Source organism: Schistocerca gregaria, chromosome 2, assembly GCF_023897955.1.
Source record: "Schistocerca gregaria isolate iqSchGreg1 chromosome 2, iqSchGreg1.2, whole genome shotgun sequence".
Classification (NCBI taxonomy): domain Eukaryota; kingdom Metazoa; phylum Arthropoda; class Insecta; order Orthoptera; family Acrididae; genus Schistocerca; species Schistocerca gregaria.
Window position 1 is genome coordinate 854,796,522 of NC_064921.1, and position 22,371 is coordinate 854,818,892.

The 22,371-nt window shown below is 38.6% G+C and overlaps 1 protein-coding gene across 1 annotated transcript in view; it reads left to right on the forward strand.

Moving 5' to 3' along the window:
• LOC126335223 (WD repeat domain phosphoinositide-interacting protein 3) overlaps positions 1 to 22,302 on the forward strand; it is a 149,466-nt gene extending 127,164 nt beyond the window's left edge. The window contains exon 8 of the mRNA XM_049998258.1: positions 20,980 to 22,302. Coding sequence (XP_049854215.1) covers positions 20,980 to 21,086 — 107 coding nt within the window. The 3' untranslated portion in view covers positions 21,087 to 22,302. The remainder of the gene's footprint in view (positions 1 to 20,979) is intronic.
• Positions 22,303 to 22,371: the final 69 nt, after the last annotated feature.

Consider the following 22,371-nt stretch of genomic DNA (forward strand, 5'->3'; position numbering starts at 1 on the left):
ATGGGTGTACAAAATAGAAGTTTTCTGTAAGGTGAGTTCTGGGAAACGAAAATTTAAGAAGACTGTGTCCTCTAAGAATATTGAGGAATGAGGAAGATCAGGTTGGAAGGAGTGATCTCTAAGGGTAATAAGTGCTTACAGGGACAATGCTAAGCCTTATTGTTGCTTTAGCAGGTATGTCACTACTTGTCTTCTGAAGTTGGAGATGTTATTTAGTTCTCTCATATAATGTGGGAGGCTATTTCAGAGTCAGCTTCCTGCTACTGAGAAGGACTTTGAGAAGGTGGCTGAATGATTTAGTTGGGTAGAAAGATTTTTTCTCTGGTGGGAGCAGGTGTTTCCACCATGTTGTTTAGACACAAGCAGTAAGATCAAGGAAAGAGATGAAGGCAGTGTTCAGTGATAAGACAGTAGAGAAGACAGACGGTATGGGAACCTCTGCGCTTGTCTGTATGCATTCAGGATAGGTGTGCATATGATGATGAAATGTGATCATAGAGTCGAAATGACATATAATGAACACAGGAATTCATAACCAGTTCCAGGTGCCATGAGCATTCCTGAGAAATGCTGTAATGAATAAATGGAAGTATAAGTGTTTGTAGAAGTTTCTTTTCCTAGCCAAGAGGGAAGAGCTTTTCATTTTTTTGTAGGGCGTGGAAAGCTACTGATGCCTTCACACACAATCCAGCTATGTGCTCAGTCAAATATAAATTTTCTTGTATTATTACTCCTAGAGTCTTTGCTGAAGGACTGAAGTTGATATTTCTCCCATTTAGGGTTAAAGATGGTAGGGATTCTCGTATTTTGGGCTTATGACTCAAGAATGACCAACCAGAACTGCTTGGAAGCTCACGAATCAGAATTGAGATTCTCAAAGCTGTCTACAGATTTATTGGTGGTTCTGCACTTAGATACAACTGGATGTCACACAAGTGGTATTTGCAGTAGGACGAAACTGATGACTCATCATTTATTCACAATGTAAAGAGTATAGTACCTAATACTGATCTCAAGGGAACCCCTGATACTACCTTCCCACATTGTGACTTCATGGTGCTGGCGAGGTATCAGGTGTCAGTGAAATTTAGGTTGCTGAGTTTGGCAAGTAAATGTCTTATCCATCTGTGTCGAAGACTTTCATGAAGTCGAGAAAGCACATGATAGTTGTCTCTTGTGCACCCATGACAAGTTTCATGTCTTACCTTTGTTAAGGCAGAGTTTGTGCTGTGATATTTACGAAAGGCTGATTGGTATTTTTCTAGTAGGTTGTTTGTAGTTAGGTAGTTCATTAGCTGGTTGTGGACTATAGATTCTAAGGTCTTAGACAGTGCAGGAAGAATGCACATAGGTCGTTGATCAGAGGGTACTGTGGCAATGTCCTTTTTAGGTGATGGCCTAAATAGTTCATCTTACAAGGCATCAGGGAAAACACATGTGGTTAAGAATTGCTTGAAAATATCTGTTATAGTGGGCAGTAGTGGGTCAGTAATAAGCTTCATCATTCGTGTCCACTAGATGCTGATCTGATACGCATGATGGCTTTTTTGATAGTGTTGCAAGTGACATGTTTCAGATAAAAAACTTTTTGACTGAAGACATTTACCCTCATGATGTAATCAATGAGTCTTTGTTTTGTTTGTGGTTTGTTTGTTGTCATATGCAATGTAAAATACCAGTTTAGTTTGTCGTTGGCTGGGACAGCGGGATGAGCTGCAGCTTTTACTTCGCATATACCCGGACCACGCAGGTTTTTCCATAGCACAGCTAGTCTATTCCTGTTGTCAATTAATGCATGGGTATGCCTGAATTTTGCATTTCTCACAGCTTGACTGAATCTGTTCTACTTGTGCTTGTAAGTAATATGATTTTCAGGTGTGGGTCAGACACTGTTTGTATGCCCAATGTGCAGTTTTCTGAGATTCATCAGCTGTTTTAGTTCTGTAGTTAACTAAGATGTAAGTTTTGGTTTTACTTTTATAGTATTTAAGGAGGCATATTTATCATATTGTTCAGTAAGTTTGTTTAGTAAACCTATGAAGTTTTTCATTCATATCTGAGAAAGAAATAGATGACGTCCCCAAGCTATTTCTTGTGCATCAGTTGCAACTTTAGATAAATTAATGTGTTTGAAGAGTCTGTATGTAGTCGGTTGCAGTTTCTTTCTTGGACATTCTAGCTAGTGTGTCATAAAAATTATGTCCTGCAGATATTTGAGAAGTACAAATGTCTATGTTTGGGGGTTTTGTTGCAAATATGTCAGTGATAATGTAATTACTGTTTGTGTGATGGGTAGGAGCAAGCTAAAGTAATGACACATTTGAAAAAGAAAGCATCTGCTTAAATTTCACAGTGGAAGGATTGTGATATAGAAGATTTCTATTAGTGCAACCAGTTGTAATTACGTGCTCGTATATCAGTTCGAGAAATGAAACAGCAGTTTTGTAGTAGGCAAATCCGCATACGTTAGGTGGTTTGTATGGAACACACATCTGTCACTTCCTATTCACGGATTTGATCTCTCTGAACGTGCATTCCACTTCTTTGTCTTCAGTATTGTTGGAGTTCTGTAGCACAGTATGTGATAAATCAGAGCTTATGTATGCATGTCCTCCACCCACTCATTGGTTACATCTGACTCTGACAGAGGTGTTAATACAGATTTTTTTGTCTTGAAATATATGATGGAACTAATTGAGATGAGCTGTCATATTATTATATACCATATACTAATCAAGGATGAATGTTTATACTTTAAATAAAACCAGTGATGAACTTTCAAACAAATAGTGTTACTATGCATAACTTTAGTACGTTGGAATCCTCCCATGTTTGGTAGTCCTTCACATAGAATCTAGGGTACAAATCTGTCTTTGAGTGTGTGTGTTCATAATTTATGGGATCTAGGTTTCCTAAAAATTAACACCAGTTTACATCTTTTTGGCATTTATTGTGAATTCACTCTACTTCACCGCAAGCACTAACAAAATTCGCAACAACAGCTAAAAACTCTCTCTCTCTTGCCTCCGCAGCTTGCATATGGGTATCTATTGAATAGTGAAGTAAACATAACAGTAATTATAGGAATTGCCAAATACATGGCTTACATTTAAAAAAGTTAATTAAAATGTTCTTGCTGTGATAGTTTTACAGTAAATAAATTGCCTAATTCATACACAGTTGTCGTAGTTGTGTTTCTTAATTTACTGTGCAAAATAATCTTTTACATCTGATCCAGTAAAGCAAAATCTAAAATATTGGTTTTCTTCTTAATTACAAATTGGCTTTTGTGGATAATGTGTTCATGAATTCCAGACCTACAGCTTGATATCTTCATTAAGCAGCTGTTTTATGAAGTGAACAGATTTTGATGAAATACAAAAATATGATGTACATTTTGTAAACTTACAATGAAAAGGTCAATTACATAAGTTTCTATTACTGTGGTTTTATATGGAATAAATTACCAAATTGACACATAATAATGATTATCTTGGATTTTGTGATTTTCTGTACAAAATATTATTTTATGTCGGATTCAATGATGCAAAACATATAATACTTATTTCTTTCTTAATTGCAATTTGGAGTTTATAGCTAACATTTCCTTAAGTTCCAAATATTGCTTGGTAGATCTTTGTCGGTATTTTACAAAACAACAGACTTTATCAAAATATGAAAATATGCTACTTGTTTATAATTCATTTTGAGAAATTATTTTTGAAAGACTACTGTGTTACTTTATTAGCTTCACAAAGCTTTAAAGGTGTCATTAACATTGTATTCTGCCATACAGTTTGTGGCAATACGTGTGAGTAAAATACACAGAGGTGCTGCAATATTAAACTGATCTACCCAGTTTGTTCCATCACACACACACACACACACACACACACACACTCTCTCTCTCTCTCTCTCTCTCTCTCTCTCTCTCTCTCTCTCCTCACAGCAACTCCAGAACGAAACAATTTAGATACTGTTACAGCCATGGGCCCATTAACTCCCCCCCCCCCCCCCCCCCAACAACAAACTAAGTCAATTTTGAAAAAAATTAGCAACAAAATTATATTACTTAAAGAAGAAATCTACAAAAAAAGATAATATTGAATGAAATTATGGTAACTGATTATTATATCAACAAAGAATGTCATCAGTTCAATGCCTTTCTTTTTGCCTTATCAGCAAACACATTTATCACATTTTCAAAGTCCAGTTTCACAGTCACATCATTTTCTGTTGCTAATACAGCCAAGGCATTCAAACGATCTTGAATCTGAGAAGCATGCAAGTAGTTCTAAAGAACTGAGAAGGAGCGTTCAGTCAGCAGAGTGATTCTGATGTTTGAATAAATATTAATGAGATATTTCTTTCATAGCATTTTATTTAAGACTGGTAAAGAAGGACCATTCTCATATCCATAACTGAAGAGGGAGCTTTTGAGGTGGATACATTCTGTTCCAAAAGAATTGCTTTCCCAGAAAATTATTTCGAACAATTAGTTCATGAGCCAACTCGAAGCATAAATGGTTGCGAAAGCATACGTGACCTCTTGGCAACAAATAATCCAGGACAAATAGGGAGTGTCATGACATATATAGGGATTAGCGACCACAAGGCAGTTGCTGCTAGGCTGAATACCGTAACACCCACAACCAAAAAAAAGAAGCACAAAGTACATCTATTTTTAAAAAAACTGATAAAAATGCTCTTAATGCCTTAGCACACCAGTGGCAAGATGCAATCAATACCTTCACTGCGTAATAACGGTGAAGTCACTGATGACAGTGCCACTAAAGCAGAGTTTTTAAATGCGGTTTTCCTAAACCCTTTCACCAAAGAAGCTGAAGTAAATATTCCCAAATTACAGTCAAGAAAAACTGCAAAGATGAGAAACATAGAAGTAGATATCTTCTGTGTAGCAAGGCAACTTAAATCACTTAATAAAGGCAAGGCCTCCAGTCCAGATTGTATACCAGTCAGGCTCCTTTCAGAGTATGCTTATGCAATAGCTCCATATTTATCAATTATATACAACCGCTCGCTAACAGGAAGTTCTGTACCTAAAGACTGGAAAATTGCTCAGGCCACACCAATACCCAAAAAGATTAATCCGCACAATTACAGGCCCATATCACTATCATCAATTTTTAATAGTGTTTTGGAACCAATACTGTGTTTGAACATTATGAATTACCTCGAAGAAAACGATTTATTGACACATAGTCAGCACATATTCAGGAAACATTATCTTGTGAAACACAACTTGCTCTTTATACTCATGAAATAATGAGTGCTATTGACAAAGGATGTCAAATTGATTTCATATTTTTAGATTTCCAGAAGACTTTAGACGCTGTTCCTTACAATCGTCTTATAACCAAACTGCGTATCTATGGAATATTGCCTCAGTTGTGCGGCTGAATTTGTGATTTCCTGTCAGAAAGATCACACTTTGTAGTAATAAATGGAAAGTAAAGTCATCAGATGACCAAAATGAATTGCAAAATGATTTAGATACAATATCTGTATGGTGCAAAAAGTGGCAATTGACACCAAATAAAGAAAAGTGTGAAGCTATTCACATGAGTACTAAAACAAATCCGCTAAATTTCGATTGCACGATAAGTCACACAAATCTGAAGACTGTAAATTCAACTAAATACTTAGGGATTACAATTACAAATAACCTAAATTGGAATGATCACATAGGTAATGTTGTCAGTACAGCAAATAAAAGACTGTGATTCATTGGCAGAACACTTAGGAGGTGCAACAGATCTACTAAATAGGCTGTTTACACTACACTTGTCTGGAGTATTGCTGTGCGGTGTGGGACCCGCATGAGGTGGCACTGACAGATGACATCGAAAAAGTTCAAAGAAGGGTAGCTCGTTTTGTTTTATCACGAAATAAGGGAGATAGTGCCACAGACATGAAACATGAATTGAAGTGGCAATCTTAAAACAAAGGAGTTTTTCATTGCGACAGGATCTTCTTATGAAATTTCAATCACCAGTTTCCACCTCCTATTGCGAAAACATTCTGTTGGCACCTACCTACACAGGGAGAAATGATCATCACGATAAAATAAGAGAAGTCAGGGCCCCCACAGAAAAAGTTAAGTGCTCGTTCGTCCCACATGCCATTCGAGAGTGGAATGGTAGAGAGGCAGCTTGAAGGTGGTTCGTTGAAAGCTCTTGTTTCATTAGAGACTCGGAGTCTGAAGTGGACTCAAACACATTAGCGCAGTCAAAACGGTTTTGACCTATCTCAAATGAAGCTAATAATAATCCCCACAAGATTTTGCCACCCCTAAGAATTTGCCACTCAAGGACCTGGGCCCATGTGGCCTATGTGGTAAATACAGGGCTGCATGCATGAGGTGCTGCCAGCATGTGCAGTGGTAACACAATAATAGATAGCAGCAGGCAGATACACATATACAGTAACGAGAAGAATTATCACAAGAAATAATACCAAATGACTGTTTGTACAGAAGTTAAAGAGTTCAATAAAATTTGAATTTCACAAATTCCAAACTACCATGTTACAAAGAAACTGTATTGGCGAAAATATAGAAGTATTTATAATAATCATTACGTAACTACGAATTGAAACTTAATGACAAAAATTATCTTTCCTATAGAATGTGAATCAGAAAATAGGTACAATATACTTTTTAGGTTTTCCTTTATATAACTTATTACAGCAGGATAAGTGTACAGTAAATGTCCACAATAGCATGACAATTTAAATTCTTTAAGTTGTCTTTTCACAAAGCAGTAAATGTATGTTCCAAGTGTAAACTGTGACATTATCATGTTCCTCATTGTCTGTTTCACTGCATTAAGAGCTAGATAATTAGGTAGTCAAAGCAATGTATCTTTTCCAGTTTTCTCCGTGAGTTTCATATTTCTGGCAGTTCACAAAATCTGTTTCTTTACATGTGTCATCAATATTACATTCCACCATATAGTTTGTGGCAATACAGTTAAGTAAAATACACAGAGATGTCAGATGTTTGGTATCAGGTTGTATACTAATTTGGTGTGCTGTAATGCTCAGTTAATATACACGGTTTGTCTCATTACAGTGTGCAATATGGTGTGTAGTTAGTTCGGTCACAAAGCTTGCAAGGATGCTGCTGGTGGATGTTAGTGACAGTGGGTCTGTGAGAGTGAGGAAACAATGCATACTGTAGCAGCTTCCTGGGGAGGTAGAGGATCGGAATTTCTGGAAGTGAAAAGTGGCAGGTGTCTTCAGGCAGAGGGGAGGAATTGCGACCAAGACCAGCCAGTCACTGAACAGCTGACTGGAGACAGAAGAAGGAACTTGCTAAACGGCACTAGAATAATCTGTACACAACAGTATTGAAAGCAAGATAAACAGAATAAAAAAGTGTGTATTAAGAGGTTCTAATGATGAGTAAAAACAGTAATATGATGGTAAATCAGCAGTAAATAAAAATGGTAGAAAGAGAGTAAATTAATAGTGTTGTGTGAGAATATTGAAATAATAGTGGAATAATACACTATATTATTTCTGGTAGTATGAGAATTTAACAGAAAATTTATAATTATTATTAAAAGTAGACTTAACCAAACAAATGATACTAACATGAAACTGTTTTAAAGAAATATTGGTAATGAAAGTATGAGAATTGAGCAGAAAATTTATAATTAGTACTAAAAGTAAACCTAAACAAACAAATGATAGTAACATGAAACTATTTAAAGGAAAGTATTCTAGACTAAGAATTTCTAGACTAAGAATTCTGTTTAATAGCTTAGTCTACCTTTTTAATGTACGTGTCTGCCACTCATTGCCTCCTCTATGCGGTCTGTCCTATTTCACTGTTATGCTCATAGTAATAATTAAGATGACTTCACGTAATATTTTCAAGTATTCTCAGTTTCATACATTAACAGTCTTTACGTATCACAAACATGAATTCCTGTGGCATCTCAGATGCAAAACATATACATTACGGTAACGATGTCAATTTTATTTCTTCCATGGATGACTCTGAGAACCTACCAGATGGATCAGCCTCAGATGTGCCTACTTTGGAACATTTTACCGTAATTCTTTCTTAGGTTTGAAGCCCCAGCTTCACTAAATCATACATCCGGAACATGCACTTAGAGGACAAATAGACCTGAAATTCATTATAATTATAATTAAATAGGCTATCACTTGCTGTCTTTTCCCATTAGGTTTGGAATAGTACATAATTATCCCTACTTTCTGTTGTCTGTGTTTCTGTTAATGTTGCCATGTACTTGCACTAAAACATTTTCTATTACAGCCAGTACATCAAAAAGTAATTTGTAACACATTGATGACATAGTTATGTTTTCGTTTTGCCTTGAATGTCTGTCTGCAGTGAGGCTTATTGGTCTGACTGTGACTGAAAATCATTGCATGCAGCACATGCTATTTTGACAGTATAATGAAAAGGATAGATTGCTATTCACCGACAGAGGAAACATTGAGTCATAGGTGGGCACAACAAAAAGGCTGCAATGTACTAAGCTTTTGTCCAAAAGACCTTCTTCTGACATAGAAAATATTCTCACAAGCATGCACATGACCTCTGTCTCTGGCTGCTGTCGGACACAGTGGTGCCTTTTTGTTGTTCCTGTCTGCAACTCATCACCACTTCACTATGGTGAGTACCAATCTGCCCTTTTCACAATAGTGTCATTATGCCATTCTGGACTTTACATTTTTTTGATTTTGCATATGCTCTTTCATCAGACAGCTTAGGTTTTTGTAGCACTGCAGTCTTATGATGAACAGTTCACGGCATTGAAAGTGTAACAGTGTGTCTGCTTTGTGTCATAGACAGTTTGATCACATATCTTAGGAGATTAGGTAGTTTAACCAGTGAATAATGTAGTGAGAACCCTTGTTTCTCCTCCAATAAAATGGAAAAATCCTTCTGTGAGTTAATTTTTCTCTTAACTTTTTTCTTTTGATATATTTGGTCATTTCAAAGCAATTGTTTCTGTTATTAAAACTTAAGTCAGTCAGGTAGATGAGAAACAATATTTCTTGTTCTTTAGGCTTTTCTTCATCATAAATCCTCCATATATATTTAATAATTAATCTGGGCTCAATAAATACCTGTTCAGGTTTTTTTTAAACAGTGGGTAGGAAATTAAGAACATAGGGCCTGAATACATTGAAAGAACCGGAAGGTTACAGAATTCCGAAGGCAGCAGGCAACCAAGTAGGAAAAAAAGACAAGATCCAATAGATATTTTTTGATAACACGCGAAATATTCACAAAATAATTTAAAAAGTTCATTGACACAATAAGAAATTTATTTAACTGGTAAAATAAGGAAATATAGAAATAGAGCAAATAAAGCATGTGAAAGGAATACGGATGTCTAAAGAACGTGATCAACAAAGAGTGTAAAATGGCAAAGCAGGAACAGCTAGAAGAGACTTGCAAAGTTGTAGAAGCATACCTGACCACCTGAAAGATAGATGTCACCAACAGGAAAATTAAAGAAACTTTTGAAGATAAGAGAAGCAGCTATATGAATATCAAGAGACCAGATGCCAAGCCAGTGCCTAGCAAAGAAGGGAAGGCTGAAAGATGAAAGGAATTTAAAGAAACGTGATACAAAATAAATAAACTTCAAGTCAGTATTGTGGAAAGAGATGGAAGATATGGTAGTGTGAAAAGAATTTAATAGAACACTGAATGACCTGAGTAGAAACAAGGAAACTAGACTGGACAACATTCTCTCAGAAGAGCCCCTCAGAGAACCCATCATGACAAAACTATGCCAACTGTATGCAAGATATGAGATGTAAAATGGAATGCCCCCACATATCAAGAAGACTGTAATAATCCCATTTTCAAAGAATGACAATTGTGAATCATACAGAACCATCAATTTCATCGTGGTTGAAAAATACTGATGTGAATTATGTACAAAAGAGTGGAAAAACTGGTTGAAACCAATCTGGGGGAAGATAAGTTTGGGTTTTACAAAATGTGGGAACACATGGGAGAATAGTGAGCTTATGACCTCTTAGGAAGTAGGTTCAGGTAAGGCACTCCTTAGTGTATAGCCTTTGTAGATTTAGAGAAAGTTATTAGGAGAGTTGCCTGCAATGCACTCTTCAAAATTCTGCAGGTGTCAGGGAACAAAAGGTTATCTACAACTTGTACAGAAAGAAGACTGCGGCTATATAGAGTCAGTGAACTTAAAAATGAAGTGGTAGTTGAGAAAGAAGTGATACATGTTTGCCGCCTATCTGTCATGTTGTTCAGTCTGTACACAGAGAAAGCTATGAAGGAATCCAAAGAAAAATTCTGAAAGCATATTGATTTTCAGCAAGAAGAAATAAAAATCATGAGGTTTGCAGATGACATTGCAGTTGTCTGAGATGGTAAAAGACTTGGAAGAGCACTCAAATGGAATGAACAGCTTCTAGAAAGCAGATTATGAGATTCATGGTAAAAAAAAGAAAGAGTGGATAGTCAAATTAAATTAGAAGCTGCTGAGGGAATTAGATTAGCAAATGAGACACCAAAAGTAGTACATGAAGTTTGCTATTTTGACAGTAAAATAACAGACAGTGTCTGAAGTGGAGAGAATAAAAAAGAAAAGAGGTGAATTAACTTGATGGAAAGAAAGGATCAGTTGATAAGGTACACCCTGAGGCATCAAGGAATAGTCAACTTGGTGATGGAGGGACATGTGAGGAGGTAAACGTTGAGGGAAATGTAGTCTTGACTACCGTGAGCAAGTTTGAGTGGATGTAGGTTGCAGTTGTTGTGCAGAGATGTAGAGGCTTGCACAGGATATACTAACACCGAAAGCTAAATTGCACTAATCTTCAGACCAAAGTTCACAACAATAACAGTAACAACAACAATAACAGAAAAAGCACCTCGACTAATGATAGTACAAATCCCCAAATTATTTATGATATTAAACTTGTTAGTTAATTTTTTTATGATTTCATATTGTTTTTAGTGATTCATCATTTGGGTAAATTATTTACAGTGCTGTACGGTAATGCGAAGCTGGGCTGATTTTGTATACCATTCAGAGAGTTAGTCATAACCTAACAGTTTTCCATGAAGCAATGTTTTTAGAGTGTGACAATGAAGTTTTTTTGTTGTAAGTTTTAAGTAAAATAAGTGCAACACATCACTGTTACAGCTAAAACTTCACCATGTCATGAACCAGTTCTAATAATAAATTATTGTTTTGCCAAGCAAGTATTTCAATGACTTGACGAGACCATTTATAGTACACAATTTACAGCACAAAAGACATTTATTAACACTTGCTGAATACACTTCAACATAGTTTGAAAAAGTTATTGATCTTAAAACACTTATGTAGGCACAGTTTGAAATACAGCGGTGGAATCTGCTCATAGGTGAGGCAGAATTCAACCAATCATACTAGGAAAAGGATAGAGTGCTACCCTCAGTGTGTGATCTTTATGGTGAGTAGCAGTCTATTCTCTTTGTAGTATTGTTGATATTCCAACCTGTAGTTTCTGTTGGTAGAAATGAATCACTTAGCCAACTGATCAAACAGTCAGCTGGAAAAGGACTTCATAGCAGTCAGAAGACAGTCACTTACACACAGATTACCAGCAGGCCCAGTCATAATACAGGAAGTCCAAAGAATAAAGTGTCACGCAGAGTTATTGGCAATACTTCAGTTGTCCACGGCAAGGAATGCATCAACTGGCAAACAGAAGTGAGATTTGGCCTGCAGCCACTTGGCCTTTGATTGGCCGAGCTACTGCCTGTGCAACCTGCTAGCCAGAAATGCTGTGATGCTCACTACTCAGAGTGACTGCAGTGTATTTAGGTATTGTGAGATTTATCGTCAGTATTGATATGTGTACCAGGGTTACAAGACATGGAGTATTCCTGTTGAGTAGTCATGTCAGCTCCTTTTAATATCATTATTTCCATGAAGAAAACATCCTGTTGACCTTTATGCAAACAGTATTCTTCTTCTTTCCCATACTAGTAATATATTTGGCCTAAAAAATGCAATATTGAGAGAAAGATATGTACTATACATAACAGCTATCACCATGGCCTAAAAGATACGGCCATGTTGTTAGTTTGTACTTTCTTACTGGCTGGAAGCAGCTTAATGTGAAAATTAGCAAAAACTGTTGACAGGCAATCACTCTCTTGCAGATCAATTATGGAAGCACATAAGCACTCTTGAGTCCTTGGCATTGTTCTCCTTCCACTCATTGGGCAAGCCACTGGTCATGCCCTGACTGTCATTTGTTGCATTTTCATCGAGACTGTCTGCATGTGAAGGCCATATGTGGGGTATGCTGTCAGATATGACATTTGGCAACCATGTGTGACATACAGGATCTTGGGGTGCCCAGAGTTACAAGATCAACTCCATCAGGTTGCGTCTTAAAGTAAACAGTGCATACCCTTGCAAGGGCAGTTCTCCGTCTCCTCATGTTAATAAAATGTCTAGTGGTAACTTACATTGTTAATGGTCAATTCACCATTGGTGCAGAATATCTTTAGGTTTGACGCCTTTTCTGTTTTTGGCCTTCAGACCATGGACAAAGTGCATTTAGTGTCTCCGTTCCTTTTCATGGTTTGGACTTCTTACTGCAGCCCTACATCGTGCTGCTTGAGGGTACCTATAGCCAGCCAGAAAATTTTGAGGCACATATTTCTCCTAAGCTGTTGGTGCTCCCAAAGTTTTGTCACCATGGTAAAGGCTGCACTGCAATGTTGGCACATTCAGGGTGTGTTCATTCTGTTTTGTCGAGTCAGTAGACCATCCCTTTGGTGGTAATTCAGAAGCCTGATGGTGCCATGTGCCTTTTCAGTGATTTTAAACAAACAGTCAACAATGTGTCGCAGGTTCATACACCGGCCGCGTTACTATTGGACGCAGTTTCTCAGACTTGCCTCTTCCTCATCTTCCCTTTTTTGCTTTTATCAATTTAATCCCTTGCATTTTGAAATCTCATCTGTCCCAGGAATTTACCTACGATATTTGGAACAAATGATTCTGAACATTACCTTGATGACATCTGGGTCAAGGGCCCTGTGCAGGAGGATCATTTACAGAACCTAGAGATGGTTTTCCAATGCCTCCTGGAAAATAGCAAGCTAGAAAAGTGCAGTTTTTTCTCCACAAAGGTGCATTGTTTGGTTCATCTGCTTAGTAAATATGGTCTCATCCTCATTGGTGACAACATTGAGTCTATTGTCAGGCCTGCTAGCAGCTAAGAACCTAAAGGAACCCAGTCTTTTGGGGAAGATTTCGTATTATGCTTATTTCATTCACCAGGCAGTGCACGAATGCAAGCCTCATAACCAGGTGCTTCAGGAGCTGAGGATGGCCTTCAGAGATCTGTGTATTATTTTCAACAGATTTGCTCAGTATATAACACCTTGTGTGTGCATGCATGCGTGCATGCACTTATAACATTTCTGAACATTTTAAGCAAGTTGCTAGTCCTTGCACCATTTAACATGTCATCAAGCTTTTTCCAGATAGTGTATCTTTGTTCACTATTCCAACACCGGCGAGAACTCTGAGATTACTATTATTATTGTGTGCCAAATTATTAATATGCAGCATGAACAGTAAGGGTCCCAAAACCTTTCCTGGTGCACACCTGTGTTTATTAATTCTTCTTCCAAACTAACTTGCTTCAACCTCCCTAACAAGAAATCCCCAATCCAGTCTCAAATTTAGTTTGATTTGGTTAATGACCTTGCTGTGGCACTGAGTCAAAATCTTTTTTGAATTAATGAAAAAGCTTTAAAAATGACTTAGTTTGGAGGGACCTGAATATATGTGAAATAGGAGGTAAAATCAAAGAAATTAAAGGTAGCTCTCACACTGAACAGAATGCAGGAAAGAAAATTACCAGAAGGAATTTCATCTCATATGTCGAATGGTTGAAGAGACATTGAAAGAGCAGTGGAACTTGGGCAACAATTTCCTCTGTGGCTAGAATGGGCAGAGGGTCTTTTCTGTAACAGAAGAGGAAGGAGTTTGTCATGCAACTGCATTTCACACTTTGGGCCAATAATTCTAGCTGTAAATTCATCCACACATTGCACACATCAAAAGAAATGGAAGTGAAATTTCATTAAAAATTTTCTGAAAGGATGAAAACCAGTATCATTTGCATATAATTTAGTGTAATTTAGTACCATTCATATGCATATTATTAAAAATATGAAGTGACTAACAATTTGGTTTTGCCACATAAAAATACCAGGAAAGTGATGTATGACAAAATTAAGCTACACCATCATCTTTATGTAAAGGAATTAAAGATTCGTACTGACCACAGACAGCCACAAGAAGCCTTCAAACAAGAAAGTCCTCCTGAAACAGAAAAACATGAACACACACACACACACACCACAGCAATCTAAGTGGGGTTGGTAGTGGTGGTATGGAAAAGGCACAGGGCAGGGAGGGGCAGGATAGCAGTGTAGGATGGGGGGGGGGGGGGGGGGACATAATACGTGCTGCCTGTGGAAGCATGGAGGGACATGGTGGGAACAGGATAGGTCTGCAGGGTGCAGCATTGGGTAGCTGCACGTGTGCATATGGGACAGGGGCTGCACATGTGCATACGGGGTGGGGGGGTGACAGTAGGTGCGTAAGTGGTGTAGAAGGCTTGTGTAATGCTGGAGTGGAAGCAGAGAAGGTGATAGGTTGGTGGTAGACAGGAACTAGGGAATTGTTACTGATTGTTGCTATTCCATCATGCACTTTCCATTGTTATCACATCATTGACTTTCCATTGTTTTAAATTAAAGATTTCCCTTGAAAATCCACATTGTGATATTGTACAAACACAAGAATATTTGTCACTATTGTATTGGTTTAAGTGGAGCCATTCCTATAAACTCTGTGATTATAAATGGTGAACAATGCCGCATCAGAAAGGTTGGCATATTCAATGAATGCCAAACAAGATACTTAAAAATTTTGTGAAAGAGGAAAGATTTTTTCCGAGATGTCATTTTTGTGACAAATCATTTAATAGAATAATAAGATATCTACTGTTCATCTCCATCTACATCCATACTCCGCAAGCCACCTGACGGTGTGTGGCGGAGGGTACCTTGAGTACCTCTATCGGTTCTCCCTTCTGTTCAAGTCTCATATTGTTCGTGGAAGGAAGGATTGTCGGTATGCTTCTGTGTGGGCTCTAATCTCTCTGATTTTATCCTCATGGTCTCTTCGCGAGATATACGTAGGAGGGAGCAATATACTGCTTGACTCTTCGGTGAAGGTATGTTCTCAAAACTTTAACAAAAGCCCGTACAGAGCTACTGAGCGTCTCTCCTGCAGAGTCTTCCATTGGAGTTTACCTATCATCTCCGTAACGCTTTCGCGATTACTAAATGATTCTGTAACGAAGCACGCTGCTCTCCGTTGGATCTTCTCTATCTCTTCTATCAACCCTATCTGGTACGAATCCCACACTGCTGAGCAGTATTCAAGTAGTGGGCGAACAAGTGTATTGCAACCTACTTCCTTTGTTTTCGGATTGCATTTCCTTAGGATTCTTCCAATGAATCTCAGTCTGGCATCTGCTTTACCGACGATCAACTTTATATGATCATTCCATTTTAAATCACTCCTAATGCGTACTCCCAGATAATTTATGGAATTAACTGCTTCCAGTTGCTGACCTGCTATTTTGTAGCTAAATGATAAGGGATCTTTCTTTCTATGTATTCACAGCACATTACACTTGTCTACATTGAGATTCAATGGCCATTCCCTGCACCATGCGTCAATTCACTGCAGATCCTCCTGCATTTCAGTACAATTTTCCATTGTTACAACCTCTCGATACACCACAGCATCATCCACAAAAAGCCTCAGTGAACTTCCGATGTCATCCACAAGGTCATGTATGTATATTGTGAATAGCAACGGTCCTGTGGCACTCCCCTGTGGCACACCTGAAATCACTCTTACTTCGGAAGTCTTTTCTCCGTTGAGAATGACATGCTGCGTTCCGTTATCTAGGAACTCTTCAATCCAATCACACAATTGGTATGATAGTCCATATGCTCTTACTTTGTTCATTAAACGACTGTGGGGAACTGTATCGAACGCCTTGTGGAAGTCAAGAAACACAGCATCTACCTGTGAACCCGTGTCTATGGCCCTCTGAGTCTCATGGACGAATAGCGCGAGCTGGGTTTCACACGACCGTCTTTTTCTAAACCCATGCTGATTCCTACAGAGTAGATTTCTAGTCTCCAGAAAAGTCATTATACTCTAACATAATACATGTTCCAAAATTCTACAACTGATTGACGTTAGAGATATAGGTCTATAGTTCTGCACATCTGTTCGATGTCCCTTCTTGAAACCGGGCATGACCTGTGCCCTTTTCCAATCCTTTGGAACGCTACGCTCTTGTAGAGACCTACGGTACACCGCTGCAAGAAGGGGGGCACGTTCCTTTGCGTACTCTGTGTAAAATCGAACTGGTATCCCATCAGGTCCAGCGGCCCTCCCTCTTTTGTGCAATTGTAATTGTTTCTCTATCACTCTGTCGTCTATTTTGATATCTACCATTTTGTCATCTGCACGACAATCTAGAGAAGGAGTTACAGTGCAGTCATCCTCTGTGAAACAGCTTTGGAAAAAGACATTTAGTACTTCGGCCTTTAGTCTGTCATCCTCTGTTTCAGTACCATTTTGGTCATAGAGTATCTGGACATTTTGTTTTGATCCACTTCCGCTTTGACATCAGACCAAAATTTCTTAGGATTTTCTGCCAACTCAGTACATAGAACTTTACTTTCGAATTCATTGAACGCCTCTCGCATAGCTCTCCTCACACTACATTTTGCTTCGCATAATTTTTGTTTGTCTGCAAGGCTTAGGCTATGTTTATGTTTGCTGTGAAGTTCCCTTTGCTTCCACAGCAATTTTCTAACTCAGTTGTTGTACCACGGTGGCTCTTTTCCATCTCTTACGATCTTACCTGGCACAAACTCATCTAACGCATATTTTACGATGGTTTTGAACTTTGTCCACTGATCCTCAACACTATCTGTACGTGAGACAAAACTTTTGTGTTGAGCCGTCAAGTACTCTGTAATTTGCTTTTTGTCACTTTTGCTAAACAGAAAAATCTTCCTACCTTTTTTAATATTTCTATTTACAGCTGGAATCATCGATACAGTAACCGATTTATGATCGCTGATTCCCTGTTCTGTGTTAACTGTTTCAAATAGTTCGGGTCTGTTTGTCATCAGAAGGTCTAATATGTTATCGCCATGAGTTGGTTCTCTGTTTAACTGCTCAAGGTATTTGTCAGATAAAGCACTTATCACTGGATTCTTTGTCTCTGCCACCCGTTATGAATGTTTAAGTCTCCCAGTCTATATCCGGCAAATTAAAATCTCCACCCAGAACTAGAACATGGTGGGGAAATCTACTCGAAATATTTTCCAAATTATCCTTCAGGTGCTCAGCCACAACAGCTGCTGAGCCAGGGGGCCCATAGAGACATCCAATTACCATGTCTGAGCCTGCTTTAACCGTGATCTTCACCCAAATTATTTCACATCTCGGTTCTCCATCAATTTCCTTCGATACTATTGCACTTCTTATCGCTATAAACACACCTGTCTCTGTAGTATACATTCCAATCTGAGTTTAGGATTTCATTATTGTTTACGTCTGGTTTCAGCCAACTTTCTGTCCCTAGTACTATATGGGCATTGTGACCATTGTGGAAAGATAGATTGCTACTCACTGCAGAGATGACACATTGAGTTGCAGATAAGCAAAATGAAAAAACTGTTACACATTAAGCTTTCGGCCAAGCCTTAATCAGAAAAGAGGAAAACATATGCATTCACACACACTCATGTATTAACACAAGCACAGCTCACACACAAATGTCCATGGTCATCTGTGCACACTAAGCATGACTCCATATGAGGTGAGCAACTTCCTCTAGCAGCTCATGTCAGATTGAAACTGAAACATGTTGAATGGGACCAACAGTCCATAGTAAGAAGAGGAAGAGGTAGCAGGGTAGAGATGGGGGAAGAGGGAACAGTGCTGCCTGATGCAGCAGGCAGGGACTAGAGGTAGTAGACAAGGCTACGTGGTGGGGAGGATGTGGGTGTGGGAGGGAGGGAAGGGAAAAGGGGAGTGGAAAGGAGAGGACCAGAGAAGGGGAGAAGGTCAATGGGTGCAGCGGCAGAGTGGTGAGCAGTGAAGATGGGGACTTGAATTGGGAGTTGGTGATAGGACAGAGGGGGAGAAACTGTTGGGTAGATCGCTTGCAGATAATAGATTACTGTAGGTTGAGGTCGGAATGATTTCAGGAGTGGAGAATATGTTTTAAGGTTAAGTCCCATCTCTGTAGTTCAGAAAAGCTGGTGGTGGAGGGGAGGATCCAGATAGCTTGAAATGTGAAACAGCCATTGAACTCGATCATCTTATGTTCAGCTACATATTGTGCAACAGGGTGATTCACTTTGCTCTTGGCCACAGTTTGGCAGTGGTTATTCATCCTGATAGATAGCTTTTTCATAGTTGTACCAATACAAAAAGTTGAGCAGTGATTGCAGTAGAGCTGGTACATGACACGGTTACTTTCTCAGTTGGCCCAATCTCTGATGGCGTAGGTTAAGCCTTTGACAAGACACGAATAGGGAGTGCTGGGTGGGTGGATTGGGTAGGTCTTGCACCTTGGTCTTCCATAGAGATACTGTCTGTGTAGCAAGGGATTGAGGGTGGAGCTAGCATAGGGATGGATTAGGATGTTGTGGAGGTTGGGTGGGCAGTGGAACACCACTTTAAGAGGAGTAGGATGTCCCTCTTTATCAGGGCATAATGATATATAATCCAAGCCTTGACAAAGGATGTGGTTCAGTTATTCCCTTTTTGGTTGTGGTATTTGATGACTGGGGGTAGGAGGGGGGGGGGCGGAGCGCTCTTTTGTGCTGGTTCCTGTGGGGGTGGGGAGGGGGGCAGGATTTGGGGTGTGTTCAGATGTGGCATGAGATGTCTGTTTGTGGACTAGGTCTAGATGATAGAGCCTGTCTGTGAAGGCCTTTGTAAGACTTACAGCATACTGGGCAAGGGAGCTGCTGTTACTGCAGAAAAACTGTCCCTGGGTGGTTAGGCTGTATGGTAAAGTTTCTTTGTTGTTGAAGGGATGGCAACTGTCAAAATGCAGGAACTGTTGGTGGTTTGTAGGCTTAATGTGGAGAGAGTCCTCAAAGATGATGTGGTCAATGTCCAGAAAGTGGCACTCTGCGTTGAGAAGGACCAAGTGAAATGGATGCGAGAGAATGTGTTGAAATGTAAAATTTAAACACCTTAAGCTGTCTTAATTTCCAGCTTTATTTTATTTTTGCTTGCAGTTTCAGCAATACACTACACCATCTTCAGGCCCTTTGATAGACATGTAGGACGAATTATGGGGCCTGAAAAAGGCATAGTGTAACTCTGAAACTGGTACCAAAATAAAATAAAACTGGAAATTTAGATGGCTGAAGGTGTTTTGATTTGACCTTTTATGGTGAAAAGCTGACGTCCTGCAGCCATCCAGTGTAAAGATGGACTTACATAGAAGGTGTTGAGGTTGTGAAGAAATGAGGATAGGATGTCCTGTCCCTGATTCCATATCAGGAGGATAGGAGGCTATTTAAGTTTGTGTTGGTGGGGGGGGGGGGGGGGGCATGGGCAATGCGCGCACCTCTTTTCTGATGAAGGCTTGATCAAAACTTTAATGTGTGACAGTCTTTTCATTGTGCCTGTCTGCAGCCCAAAGAAGTGTCATCTTTACCTCTTTACCCCTCCCTTCACCCGCTCAGGTAACTGCTTTCAATAATCAAGTACCAGTTAGTCTTGTTGTGTCCACGGGAGTGTGTGTGTTTGGGTGACTGTGTGGTCGTGTGTGTGCGAATGTGTATACTATTTCTGCAAAAGAGCTAGTGCTTAAAAGCTGTTGTGAATGCTGTTTTCTGTTGTGTGTTATTGTGCACTATGCATTCATCCACTGTAGGTGAATCCCTTATTTTATGTACTGCTCCAGAAATACAAACCTATTTTCATAGTAAAGATACTCATGCAAAGAAATATAAACATATTTTTCCTCTGATGACACTGATAATTACTTAAATCAATCAGTTGTTCAACAAAGCTCTCTTTAGTTTTTTCACTTCAGCTTTTAACTATGCTCATTCAAAAAACTAATAATCACACATGTGGGAGGTATTGTAAATCAAGTATTGTGATTTTGTGGATTACTAGGTGATGCCTCACGTTGTAAAGGAATTAAGCTTATATTGAGATTTAGAGGCACTGCTTTCATCGTGAGTCCTAGACAGCAAAGGCATCAACAGCAATGTCATCGCTATGATCAGGAGTGGGTGGGGGTGGGGTGGAGGGAGGGCGGGCGGGGGGGGGGGGGGGGGTTCTTAGTGTCAAGACTCTCTATTGTATACGTGGCAGTCACCATTTATTTTAAAGATATCGTAAACAAGAGCACAAAGAAATTGGAATCTTTTATGTATGTTTATTATTTTCAGAAGATTGTAGTAGTGTGACAGATCACAGGCTGTGCTCTTCAAAAATGGCAGGGGAATGTGTGTGTGTGTGTGTGTGTGTGTGTGTGTGTGTGTGTGTGTGTGTGTGTGTGTGTTGGCGCACACATGCACCACTAAAATGAATTTTGACTAGTGTACATCTGCCATTTTATATTTTCTGTTATCAAAACCAATTCATGATATTCAAAAATTCATCGCTTTTCTGGTAAGTTTCAACATGTCAGCTACTTCCTGATAGCCACAAATATTTAACAAAATTTTAATTTCTTGTAACTGCAGTTTATGGTAGAAATGAGACAGAGTTCCACGTATTTAAAAATTGAGATTCTAATTGAAACACCTTCATGTGACTCTTCTTTTCTGATTTGCAGTTGTGTGTGCAGATGGCAGTTACTACAAGTTCCTGTTCAACAACAAGGGTGAATGCTCTAGAGATGTATATGCACAATATTTAGAAATGACAGATGATAAATTGTAACATAAGTACCATGTGCACTTCATCAATATTGTGAAAAGTCAGGTGCATTCAGACTGTGATTGTGAATGAGCTCATCAGTTGTGAGTAATATTTCTATGTGATAATGTGGCTACTTCAGCAATCAGGTGCACTGAATAGTTATGTAGGTTTCCCAGTCTCTCTCTCTTTCACCTGATGGACAAGCAAGCATTTATGTTCCTTAGTTCCCAATTATCAGAGTGTGTGTGGTTTTTAAGTGGTATTATTTTATAACCTGGAAGAAAACTGCATTCCATTGTGCTGCAGCTGTAGTTCTTGTGTTTGAGAGCTTGTACTGAATGCATTTATGTAAAATGTGTCATTAGACTATCAGTGTCTTCAAGCACATCAGCTCCATGTACTTTTTCAAAAAATATTTTGAGGTTCAGACTGTCACAATAAATTGATGTTGAGAGTTTACAGCAGGGAAGAAGTGACTGAAAAAGTTGAGAATATCAGTGAAACATAGAGAACTGATATCATTGGAAAAGTGTACAAATGAGAACAGAAAGTGTTTAGTGTTATTGATGATGGTAATAGAGCTGTGTGATGTGGTGGTAAGAGATCTTCACATAAAGATTCAACTATTATCTGTGCCTTTTTCTTCTGCTCAGTAAAGCAATTTTCAGCAGAAAAATTTCGCTGGGGAGGAGGGGGCGGGGGGGGGGGGGGGGGGGCAGGGCAGTACGAAAATCACCAAGATCGCATTGCAGTCAATGGGCTTATTGAATACTTTGTGCCTTCAGAAAAATGACATTGCAAGATGACTGCCACAGTACCATGATGTTCCTCTTAAAAAATTTATTTATGTAGTGATATCTATTACCGTCTTATTGAAATTTTTTGTTCATCAAGATGTTAAATGGTCTGTGCTGTGAGAGCACTGTAAAAACCACCTGTAATGATACTTATATAAATTTTGTTATTATGTAATTCACAAGTTGTTTGATTTGTAAATGACTTACAAAATTATTGTTGTTCCTTTAATGAGATAAAACCCCTAAAAGTTGTGCTAGACCGTGTTTGTAAATACTGTATTGTTAGGAATTTTTTGAAAGTGATGTCCTGTATATTTATTGCCTTGTTATTAAGCTTTTTAACTATATAGCTAAAATGTCATTCTGTCATTAAAAAAATTTTTAAGTGTGTCTAGCATTTTAGAATATAAAATATATCTTACAAATTATTGAAGACCTTATATTCAGTGTGGTTTTTTTCCCTAAATGATATAAGGAACATAGTTCTTTAACAGTTTTGTGTGCTGTTA